We start from the raw sequence: 13,018 nt of genomic DNA, 5'->3' as shown, positions 1-13,018 counted from the left end.
TTATTTCATTCTTTATTCCCTCCGTAGAACTGAGTTGTTTGAAATTATATTTGAACAAATTAAATTCTCTTAAGTTATAAAAATCTCTTTCTAAAATGTTAATTTTACCAGTATTTTTTTTTCTTTAATGGTATAAGTTTTTAAACCGATAAATAAGCTTTTACTTTTAGTCGTTTTAATTGTCTCTACCCATTGTAAACATTAAGATAACTTATTTGTGATCTTCCCATCGATTTTAAATTACCACCTTTTGTTTTCATCAGATAGTTATTGACACAAACATCACAGTTTGTTGTATAGAAACATCTGTTATATACAACTGTTATTATGTTCATTGGACATTGTCGAGTCTAATTTGTGAAGATGTTAACTAATGAAGAAAGAGTTTTTACTTTAAAAACCTGGTGTAAAGATGGTTATAATTTAATAATAATTGAATGGAATAATCATTTCAACACTGTTCCACCGGCACGGAAGGCTGTCTATAATTTACGAAAACGTTTTGAGAGAATGTTTCGGGTAGGTAGGCTATCATATAGTTATGAAACTAAACTTAACGTTTTACAAGCGGTTACCCAGAGCCCTAAAACGTCTACTCGTACGCAATATCGCGAACAAAATATTTCTAGAAGTTTGGTTCGGAGAATTTTACGTAAAGCTAAATTCAAATATTACATATCTCGTCTCGTACGTGGCCTATTGGAAGACGATCCTGATCGTAGGCTTCAATTTTGCGAGTTAAGTGAAATAAGAAAAAGCGATAACGAGTTGTTTTTTAATATAATTTGTAGTGATGACGTAACTTTAAAATTAACAGGCCACGTCACACGACTGAACCTATTGGTATTCAGAGAACCATAGAATTGGTTTTTGAGAGACGGCTAAATCAATCTGGTGTTACCGTTTGGGGTGGTATCCCATGTCGTGGAATAATTAGGCCTTGGTTTTTTGTTGGAATAGTAATTGAAGAGAAGTACCTGGAAATGTCGACAATCTACGCCATTTCGGGGTTACAAATGAACTACGACGATTTCAACTTACTTTTCTTTCAAAATGATGAAGCCCCACCCCGTTACGCAACAGCTGCGGGAAACTATGTCGATGAGTTATTTGGTAGGAAAGTTGTTGGACGGCAACGGGCAATAGAAATGCCACCCAGATCTCTAGACCTTACACCCGTGAATTTATTTTTTCTTTTGGGAATTGTTAAAGACAAGTCTACGCTACAAAACCGCAAATAACTGAGGACTTGAAAGACGCTATTCAAAACGTTTTCGAAGAAATAGATTCCGTTACACGACTGTGCAAACAAGTATACTTAAGAATCTCAGGTAATCTGCAGAAATGCATCGACAAAGATAGAAAACAATTCGAGAAACAACGGATTAAAAAATGATCATGTAGCTTCAATACAGTGTTAGTTATGAATTCAATTTATTTTTGTTTTTTTACTTAAATAATGCAGACCTTTACAACGGGTAGTGACTTTTGGCTCACCCGGTATATATAAAATATAGAAGTATATGAAATTAACAATGGATTATTGTATTGTCATCCGACTTACGTCGCTGTGTAAAGTTTCACTATTGTATGACATCGGGAAATGTGTTTTATTAAGGTTGCAAGACTTGAGGACACGGTTGAACCACTGCAAGTTAAAGAAATGCATATAATAAAAATGAATAACTAAAAAAACATAAAAACTGTTGCAACAGAATTTAACATATTTCAACATAAGCGTCCCAACCTCAATGAACTGCAGGAAATATTTAATCATTTTCCTCCGTTCATCATAAACTGTGTTGTTAACATCTTCATCTTCAACTACCCTGATTGTCTAAAATCTTAGTACCTATTAGTCTTTCGTAGGTAATGTAGACGGATATATATCTAAATACCTCATTTTAATCAAATAGGTAAAATAAAAGATTCGATACTTCATACATTAATACCACATCATATAATGAATTAAAATTTTGAAACCGTTTGTTGAAATTCAGGTATACTGAAATTAGATAAGTTATTTGAGAGTGTAGATTCAATTCTATAATACCATTTTCAGCAGTAGTGCCAAACCTAACGATTCTATCGTTATTTTTAACTTTTCTAATACTATAAAGTGCCTGCACTTGCCTAACCAAACAAAGAAGTCTTAAAAACCGGATGCAAAATTTTATCATAATTTGGAAATTTATTTTTATATTTTTAAATGTCTGATTCATCAGAAAAATTTCCAACAGTAAAAAAAAAATCGTGCTTAGGTAAACAGATTATAAATTCTACAATCTCGAATTTTCTTAAAATACTCGCAACTTTAAAAAAAAAGCTCGTGTGCACTTATGTACGTACGTAAGAAGTTATACTTTGGTGTGAATAGAAAAATAATTTTTTCTACGCATTCAAACAAATTTGAACCGAGTCAAAAGATCGATAGACGACATTAAATACCATGAATAAAAGTTTGAATAAATAACACTTAAATTAAATGATATTTATTTTATACAATTTAAAAAGTATTGAAGATTCGTTATCATATAAAACAAAGTTCATCGAATATATTTCGATTAGTTTAGTTCCATTGATTCTTAGGATGACGATTGAATAGGCACGAGGGTTATGATATGAAAAATATGACAAAAATAGTTTTATTTTATAATAGTGTATTTTATCAAAAAATTTGTTTTTGGTTAATTTAAAATTATATATGCAAAATAAAGAATTTATCTGATGCGTGCTATTTTCTGTGATCTTAAAAATATAATTTTACTCATAAAAAGTAATACTTACATAAATATAACCTCAAACTTTGATACACAATTTTCACAAAAAAAGAATAAATAAATATACACTGCAATACAAATAATGTTTTACGTATAAGAACAACAATATTCACAGTTTAAAATATCCATCTTCAGAAATCCGTGTATATAAATACATATTTATTATGACTCAATATTTGTTATGCTTACAACATGCTAACAAGATGCTAATCACTTGCTAGTGGTAATCGTGCTAATCACTTAATTGCATTGAACGACTGATTGAATTAGACAGTACACGCATGTGCGTGCAAACTGGTCCACTAGGGCCTGCACAAATCTTCATGGTGTTGTACATCGGTGCGCACAACTTCCGTAACTTGCTGAAGATACATTGTGATCAGTTTCTCCTAACGCATCAAAAGAAGTATAACTTCAAAAATGTCTAATTTACTCATCCAAGAAATAAAAATTATTTAATACTTATGTATAAAATATGATGTTCAGCCAGTATATATATATATATATATATATATATATATATATATATATATATATATATACATATATATCACTTGCCTGTTCGTTGGTTTTGTTATAAGATATACTGAGAGTAATTGAAAGAGATACTTTTGAAACCACAAAGTGACCGCAAACTATACTAAAGTAATTAACCGCAAAACCGCTCAATGAACCGCAAGCTCCCGTACTCTTGTCCCAAAATCCCGATGATCTGTCCGTTAAATTTGTATGATGTTACTTGTTTACTTAACTTGTAACCTTTCTCTTCAAGAGGTTATAAAAAAAGTAAAAACAAACCTGAGAAACCTGGATTATTTAACACCAATATTTTTCACTCGCGTGATTAGATAGATTTCATAAGAATGCTATCTATTGTAATGGGTACCATGATTTCACTTCCTGAAAATTTCGACATATCTTCGCGTTTCACATCCCCCAATCGAATCGAGTTTCCCCAAGAATCGAATCGGTTTAAAGTAGTCGTTAGTGTTCTATACACTATTTAAAACCTTTGTCTGAAACAATTTTTGATGTGACCGAATCTTACTGCAAGGGATGACCAAATTTTTTTTGGAATTGTAAGAAGATCTTATGCTAAACATGTGAAACTTTTTTCACATGCAACCACTGTCGTATTGAGTAAATTTGAAGTTTTTATTAATTTTAAGATGGAAATCTTTTTTATCACCCACTTAGCACCGGTGAAATGCACTCCCGCCTTCTGGCGTGCCGAAAGGGAAATTACTGCATGAGTTAGCGGTAAATTTTAATTCTCTCCGTAAAAAGCAGAAGATTTTGTCTAACGTAGGGAAAAATCTGATGCGAACCAAATGACTTCCTCGTACGCCTATTAAATTACATATACACATTTTTTTACAATAAGTTAATAAAACAAAATATTTAAATTAAAAAAAAAAAACTTAAAAAAAGGAAATTTTTGGATAATTAATGAAATATTTCGATCTTATGAGGGGAAATCGAATTTGAATCGACTTCCCCTTGTAAGATCCAGATATTTCTTTAATTAAAATTTCATTTGCTTTCAACTATGGAACCAATAAAAATAAGTACCACTTATCATATATCGTTGAGATATATGTGATATATATATATAGATATGTATCTTAATGAGTGCTGATTACTGCATTTAAGAAAAAGTCCAAAATACAATTTTTTTTTTGATTTTGGGCTTTGTTGGACACTTTTGGTTTAGTCGATTGTAATCGAAGGGGAATGTGTACAACTAGATGTTACAACAGTCCTAAATCCAAAATTTCAACATTCTACGGCTAATTGTTTTTGAGTTATGCGAGACACATATGCGTACGAACAGACGTCACGGTGAAACTAGTCAAAATGGATACCGGGTTGGTTAAAATGGATATTTCCATTGAAATATGAAAACCAAAATTTTTTTCGATCACATACTTCCTTTACTCCGTAAAAGGAAATAAAAATGGTTATTTTCGGAAAAAAGTCGATTATAATAGGAATCGATGAAAGAAATGTGATTTATGAATCGACATTGATAAATATAAGCCCCAAAATAGCCAGCCTTTCAACTGAATAAATAAATCCGATCTTCGATAAACCTCATTATTATATACGACTAGTTTTTAAATTAATTTTTTTTTGTCTTCAGTCATTTGACTGGTTTGATGCAGCTCTCCAAGATTCCCTCCCTATCTAATGCTAGTCGTTTCATTTCAGTATACCCTCTACATCCTATATCCCTAACAATATGTTTTACATATTCCAAACGTGGCCTGCCTACACAATTTTTTCCTTCTACCTGTCCTTCCAATATTAAAGCGACTATTTCAGGATGCCTTAGTATGTGGCCTATAAGTTTGTCTCTTCTTTTAACTATTTTTTTCCAAATGCTTCTTCCTTCATCTATTTGCCGCAATACCTCTTCATTTGTCACTTTATCCACCCATCTGATTTTTAACATTCTCTTATAGCACCGCATTTCAAATGCTTCTAATCTTTTCTTCTCAGATACTCCGATCGTCCAAGTTTCACTTCCATATAAAGCGACACTCCAAACAAACACTTTCAAAAATCTTTTCCTGACATTTAAATTAATTTTTGATGTAAACAAATTATATTTCTTACTGAAGGCTCGTTTCGCTTGTGCTATTCGGCATTTTATATCGCTCCTGCTTCGTCCATCTTTAGTAATTCTACTAAATTAATTAAAATTAAATAATTTACCCTTTAACTAGCTGGAATATAAATGCATACAAATATTCTGTATTTATTTATAATATTATTTTTCTGAAAACGTTTTTTTTTTTAGAATTTGCTAATATATTTATACTAAATTAGCTTTTTTTTCTCGAAATTTTTTAACAGAAAAAATGGCCCTTCATCTCTTGATGAGAAAAACAATTCTTAAAAACAGTTTCTTAGTAAAAAAACAAATTTATGTTTATTGCTTTTGTTATGATTTAACAAAATCTTAACTCTAAGAGGATCTTCAACGGTGAAATTTCCTAAAAAAAAAGTCAGAGCAATATTAAATTAGTAGTATTTTTTATCATGTTATCGTAATAATTGATTTGCATATATGTAATCTGTATTTAGTAATTGATTATATTGTTATCGCAGTAATTCATCTGTCTCTGCCACTCATGACGTAGATCATACCATCATACATAATATATACACAGTACAGTATATATTATAGAACATAAGTGTTAGTTTATTCAGTGTAAATACCGACCTTTCTACTGTTTTCACTTTAAACCAAGATGCATGCACTAAATACAACAAACATTATAAATAAAATAAAATAGCACGCAATTTTTAAATATAAGTAATTTAAAAAAAAAAAAAATTTTTTTTTATTACTTTTAAGACCATAATGGATCACTTTAGTTCATTTTTTTTTTTTTGGCAAGTTCTTTCTTTTCTTGCTGATTTGTTGTTTTTCAGCTTTTGTTTTTTGTCAGTAATTTCTAAGGGTTTTAGATCTTCTTGCCCTTTCTTGTTCAGAGTACACCCGGCTTATTGTTTTCTTAGGTTTTGATAGGAATCTTGTTTCTTTATTTTATAATTTCTCATAGTTTCCGGTTTTCATTTTTAGGTTTTCTTGGATTATGTCTAATTTCTCCATGTCTTTCTGTACTTCGTATAACCGGTTTGGTCTGCTTTTCTTGTTCCAGAAAAGTTCGATTATCCGTCTGATAAGTCTGGTCTCTTCCATTCTGAAATATGTCCTAGAAAGGAAATTCTCTTCCTTCTAAATTTATTAGTTATCGGGATGATAGTTTTGTAAATCTCTTCGTTTGGAATAATTCTCCAAATCCCGTCTTTTTTAATGTTTTATATAAGTTATTTATTTGATAATGGGTACTTTTTTTTAGTTTAACGGTCATTAATACATACAACCGAGTTAAAAATCGTATTTAAAACAAGTAGAAGAAACTGGTTTAATTTATTTTCACAGATATTACTGTTTTATTAATTACATGCTTAGGCATATTGGAAAAACTAAAACAATTGTTTACAGTTATGGTAATTTTTTGTTAAGCTTCAAAAAGACAATAAGAGGTAATCATATATATATATATATATATATATATATATATATATATATATATATATATATTATATATATATATATTTCTTCTGTCTGTATGTATGTGACTGAAACGGCTGGACTGATTTTGATGAAATTGTGTGTGTGTGTGTGTGTGTGTGTGTGTGTGTGTGTGTGTGTGTGTGTGTGTGTGTGTGTGTGTGTGTGTGTGTGTGTGTGTGTGTGTGTGTGTGTGTGTGTGTGTGTGTGTGTGTGTGTGTGTGTGTGTGTGTGTGTGTGTGTGTGTGTGTGTGTGTGTGTGTGTGTGTGTGTGTGTGTGTGTGTGTGTGTGTGTGTGTGTGTGTGTGTGTGTGTGTGTGTGTGTGTGTGTGTGTGTGTGTGTGTGTGTGTGTGTGTGTGTGTGTGTGTGTGTGTGTGATTAAGTTGATTCGAGAATGGTTTAGATTTACAATTTTATCCGATAGAAAATGTTTTTTTAATTAATTTATTTGTTTATGTGTTGTTGTTGATCTTGGGGTGGTTAAGGTTCATAACTGGATCCGGTAGGTAGCACTCCGATCGCGGATTTTTTTTAATTTTTGGGCATATCAGTCAGACCAAATTTAATGTTTCATATTTTGTTAAAATAACAAAAATTCCATTTTTAGCTTGTTGTTTTAATCTAGGTGATAAGTTTTTAAAAATGACTTAAGGTGATTACCAAATCATCGTCATAAACTTCTTCGCTTCTCGAATCACTTTAAAAGTTTTGCTGAATAATTTTGGAATACATAAATTTTCCGAATCATACTAGTGCCATAGACGGCAAGCAAGTTCGTATAAAGGCGCTAGGAAACATTGGCTCTTGATTAATTATAAAGAATTCTTTTCAATTGTATTTTTAGCTACTGTGGACGCGAATTATAAATTTATAGCAGTTGATGTCGGTGCTTATGACAGTGAAGGTAACAGTGCGATTTTCAGAAAATTTATTTTGGGAAAGAGAATAATAACAGGCGATTCAATTGGACAGCTACATGATGAAGCCATATCTGAGTTTTTTTGTCTTCAGTCATTTGACTGGTTTGATGCGGCTCTCCAAGATTCCATATCTAGTGCAAGTCGTTTCATTTCTGTATACCCCCTACATCCTACATCCCCAACAATTTGTTTTACACATTCCAAACGTTGCCTGTCATCACAATTTTTTCCTTCTATCTGACCTTCTAATATTAATGCGACTATTCCAGGATGCCTTAATATGTGGCCTATAAGTCTGTAACTTCTTTTAACTATATTTTTCCAAATGCTTCTATCTTCATCGATTTTCCGCAACACCTCTTCGTTTGTCACTTTATCCACCCACCTGATTTTTAACATTCTCTTATAGCACCGCGTTTCAAAAGCTTCTCATCTTTTCTTTTCAGATACTCCGATCGTCCATGTTTCACTTCCAGATAAAGCGACACTCCAGACATATTCTTTCAAAAATCTTTTCCTGACATTTAAATTAATTTTTGATGTAAACAAATTATATTTCTGACTGAAAGCTCGTTTCGCTTGTGCTATTCGGCATTTTATATCGCTCCTGCTTCGTCCATCTTTAGTAATTCTACTTCCCAAATAAAAAAATTCTTCTACCTCCGTAATCTTTGGTCTTCCTATTTTCACATTCGGTGGTCCATCTTCATTATTTCTAATACATTTCATTACTTTCGTTTCGTACTTGTCTATTTTCATGCGGTATTTCTTGCGTAGGACTTCATCCATGCCGTTCATTGTTTCTTCTAAATCCTTTTTACTCTCGGCTAGAATTACTATATCATCTTCAAATCGTAGCATCTTTATCTTTTCACCTTGTACTGTTGCTCCGGATCTAAATTGTTCTTCAACATCATTAACTGCTAGTTCTATGTAAAAATTTAAAAGTAACGGGGATAGGGAACATCCTTGTCGGACTCCCTTTCTTATGTTCTTCCATTATTACTGTTGCTGTTTAGGTTCCTGTAAATGTTAGCGATCGTTCTACTATCTATGTATTTGAACCCTAATTTTTTTAAAATGCTAAACATTTTATTCCAGTCTACGTTATGGAATGCCTTTTCTACATCTGAGTAAAAATTCCTAAAAATGACACAACTAAGAAGATATTTAATTATCATTTGTGTCGGGCGAGAAGAGTTTCAGAAAACGCATTTGGTTTGCTAAGCCAAATTTTTAGAATACTTTACTCTACTACACTAATTTTATCCGAGATCTGTGTCGACTTGGTATTAGTTGCGTGTTGATTACATAATCTGCTACATTATGGACATTTCGAAAACTCTATTTAATCTGTTTACCAGTTTGATTCTACAGAAGCACTTCCAAAACAACATGCAATCTTTGAACCAAACGGGGGTGGCTTTGGAAGCACGTCCGGGTTCGAAATATGAAATCAAAAGGAAAAGTTCAGATGCAGAGGCACTGGCAATCGTATAGACTTGACATAAATAAAAGTTATGATAATTTGGTTCATTGTCTGTAAAAATCAAAATGAAAACATTAAAAAAATAACAAACCTGTTTTGTTTAATTGCGCCACAATAGCATCCCAAATATTTTCTCGAATACACATCTTTATACGATTCATTTTGAGGATCATACACGGCCTATTTTCTTAGATTAAATTAATCTGAAGATTGTCTTTTTCTAAAGAAAATTTCGCATCTGCCGTCTATTCTGAAAACCATATGCTAATTATATGCCTCTCTCGACTTCAAGAGCGATCGCTTGCGGATACTGTCGCACGTCACCGTCTCCTGTGATTTTTTTGTATACAAAGGAAACATAAAGCGACGTTGCCTCCCTCCGTCTGATGTCTCGGTCGCGCGTTGCCAAAAATGCCTTAAGGTGAAAATAAAATACAAAGATAGTTTTTATAAACTGAACGTGCTTTATTTGTTACTTTTCAGCATAATTTTCACAAGCATAATGAGCACAGTGGGGGTCCAGACCGGCTGGTTGTTTATAATTCGGTCATGTCAAAACAATATAGCTGCCAAAAATACATATACCTACCTGGTAATCAAATACGATTAATCGCTTCTAAAATTCTTCGACCGACATTTAGTGGAAGACGCAAAAAAAAGAAAATTAAATTACATCAACTAACATTTTTTTTTTTCATTTAAAACAATTTTCATCAAATTTATAATTTAAAAAGTGAAATTTTTCATTGATTTGAATGTTATTTTCTGCCCTTCTTAACAATGTCACTGAAACATTCATAGCTGACGCCTTCCGTAGTGCCTCCATTTTCACAACTAGTTTTGAGTTTCCTGGAACGAAACGCAAGGATAGCGGAAGATTTATGAATCTCCCTACTAATCGCAGAGCCTGGACAAAATTCCTTTGCTGCTGTGACATTCTTTTTATCGGGCTGGTAATTATTTATTCGACGGTTATATTTTAAATCTGTTTTATTTATAGACGGAATTGTGTACTGCGTTCCGATCCTTTAGCCAGACTGAACCGTTTACCGGGGTTGATTTTAGAAAACTAGTTGCTTATGTGCTTCGTTCTGTCGACGTGATTCCTCTTCAGTCTGTCCCCTGAAGTCCTTTCGGTGCTAAAGCCTTCCGGCCTGGCAGGAATGCGCCTCTTGGAGCCCTAGATGTTGGAGTTAGCAATACACTCTCCTTGCCGGAGAGAGTAGCATGTACTGGCAGTGACGATTGTTCCTGAGTCGTGATCGTCCAATAAATAGCGATGTTAAGTTAAGCTCCTCCCACTCGCCATCCCTACTGTCATGGCCTCTTCTGCTTTTTCTCATACGTTGTAACGGTTATACGATTTATTGTAATACTTCTGATTCTTATTTAAAAATGTTTAAATATTACATAGGGTCGAGTGTTTTATTTGTTCATTAATTATATGCTGTCCTTTTAATTTTAGTGAATATTTCTATGTTTTCTAGAATATTTAAACGTTTTCCTTTTTCTGTGTATTATAATTTACGGACTTTAAAATTTCACCTCCTACGAGGGGTCAGATGAGAATATGTCCTTTTTCTATTAAATATGTTGCAGAATTTGAATTTTTTTATCCTATATACGTGGCGTTATAATCACATTTATTTGGTATACTCTATTTTTATTGAAATTGTTCTTTTCGTCTATATTATTTATAAATTAATATCTGACGGTTTTATTTGTGGTAAATTTTATATCTATGTTATATTTCTTAAAAAAAATCCTGTAGTTTATATATTCCTTTTTTCGTGAAGGTAAATTTTGCCTATTTTCATTTTTCTTCTTTTTACCTATTGCCGTTCATTTTTTTGCTTTTTTATCTTTCGAAATATTTTCTTACTATTTCTTCTTCGTAATCATTATTCACTTCTATCTGAAAGATAATATTTAGTTCTTTTTTGTATTCCACTCTGAAACACGTCATCTATGAATGTTAGAATGATGGTAGGAAGGGGAGAAAATAACATTCAAATCAATTATGATAATCCTAGCGGAAATATTAAATATTGTAAAAATATTGAGATTTTCCAAATCGGTAAAATTTTTATTTGTTTTGATATTATTCGTGCACTATATTCCAACGGTCCGATTAAAGAAACTGTAGAAAATTTAAAAGATCGGTCGATCGGCCTAAATAGGAATCTTTCTTATAGTAATCTATCGGTACTTATAAAATATAGAAATATAAACGATGAAAAATAGAACTGTGCACCATTATTTAAAAAAAAGTAATTTATTATCTTCGTATAATAATTTGGAAACAGGAATAATCCTAACTAAAATGAATTTTTATTTACAGAAAATGCTTAGTACGGCCACCATTTGCCTCTAGGAATGCCTGAACGCGTTTCAATATGTCTGAAAATATACCCTGAAGTAGCAAGAAAGCGATCAGATTTACAAATTCATTTATAATTTTTTCAGTTCGTCGAAGGGATGAGGATCTTTCTTGCAAACAGATCCTTTCATAAATAAAAACATGTTTCATTGCAAAGACGTCAAAAAAACAAGTTACTTTTAGGATATCGCTATAAGAAGACAACTTTACGTATGAAAGTTCAATAACAATTTTTATAAACAAATAGATGGAGGCATATTGAGTAATTCACTTCTAGATTAATAGGTAATCTTTTAGAAATGAAACCTGAAAGTGCATTCTAGCATTTTCCACGAGTTTAGTTGTAATTATGGAAAATTCTGGTTAAAATAATTGTACCAAATTTTCAAAGATTTGGACATAGACATAAGATTTATCAATGAAATTGAGGAAATGGCCACGAAGGTTTAGATATTATATTTAAATCTATTAAAATGTATTTTAAGCATCACTTTTTTCAAATTTATTGATCAAACATTTAAAAGACGTAAATACAGTTATGATATACAGTATACATCCTCAAAGTCAGAAATACGCCTATCTGGACGTCAAAAAACAAACAAGTTCACGTAGCCGGTCTTCTACATACCGGAAATTCTGACTTATCCGACCGTGGTTAAGAGTAATTTCTGAGCACATTTTTTATTTTAATATTACCAGTACTGAACCGCGAAATAAAAAATACGATTAATATTATACAAAATACAATCGATACAAAAAAAGTATACAAATACCGTTATCAATATTATTATACGAACCTGAAAACCATCGTAGGTCCATGAACCGAATTTCATGACGCAAGTTTGTTCATCGAACGGGAAATATTCGACGTCGATTTCGCAGGATGATTTGTAAATTGCAGGCGGTTTCCATTCTACACGACCAGTATAATTAAGGGTCGCTTTTGTCGCCAGCGTCACTTCAAAATTGCCGTCAGCACTGAAAATACAAAAAGAAATATATTTTTAAGTATAAATTTTTAAGCACTTTACAACTATTAAGTGAATATTTTTAATACGGTTTACTTGGATTTATAAAATTTCATCTATTAGTAAAGAGAATATTAATTTTAACGTCACCAATTAGATCTCGTAAACAAGAAAAGCTTAAATGGAGAATTACTGTATTGTTTGCCTTATCTAAGTTTCATAACTTTGCGCAGGGCAGACAGAGTAATTTTCATGACGTGACGATGAATTCACAGAGTTTTACTCATTGGAATATTTTAAGCCTACATAAATTCACTTTAATTAAGAGTCCCTATGCGTAATTAATTTAACTCTAGTGCCGCTAACATACGAGTCGATATCTTTATGGTTCCT

The 13,018-nt window shown here is 31.9% G+C and overlaps 1 protein-coding gene across 2 annotated transcripts in view; it reads right to left on the bottom strand.

Moving 5' to 3' along the window:
- Positions 1-13,018, bottom strand: part of LOC142330580 (acetylcholine receptor subunit alpha-like) — a 668,320-nt gene that overhangs the window by 55,268 nt on the left and 600,034 nt on the right. For both annotated transcript variants that reach the window (XR_012757812.1, XM_075375962.1), the window contains exon 6: positions 12,455-12,635. Coding sequence is in view for 1 of the 2 variants with exons in the window: in XM_075375962.1 (XP_075232077.1) it covers positions 12,455-12,635 (181 nt within the window). In the remaining variant the exon portion in view is untranslated. The remainder of the gene's footprint in view (positions 1-12,454; positions 12,636-13,018) is intronic.

The sequence above is a fragment of the Lycorma delicatula genome, chromosome 9 (assembly GCF_047948215.1).
Source record: "Lycorma delicatula isolate Av1 chromosome 9, ASM4794821v1, whole genome shotgun sequence".
NCBI classification, from domain to species: domain Eukaryota; kingdom Metazoa; phylum Arthropoda; class Insecta; order Hemiptera; family Fulgoridae; genus Lycorma; species Lycorma delicatula.
The sequence above is the reverse complement of the archived record's forward strand: the minus strand, read 5'-3'. Positions and strand labels throughout refer to the sequence as shown.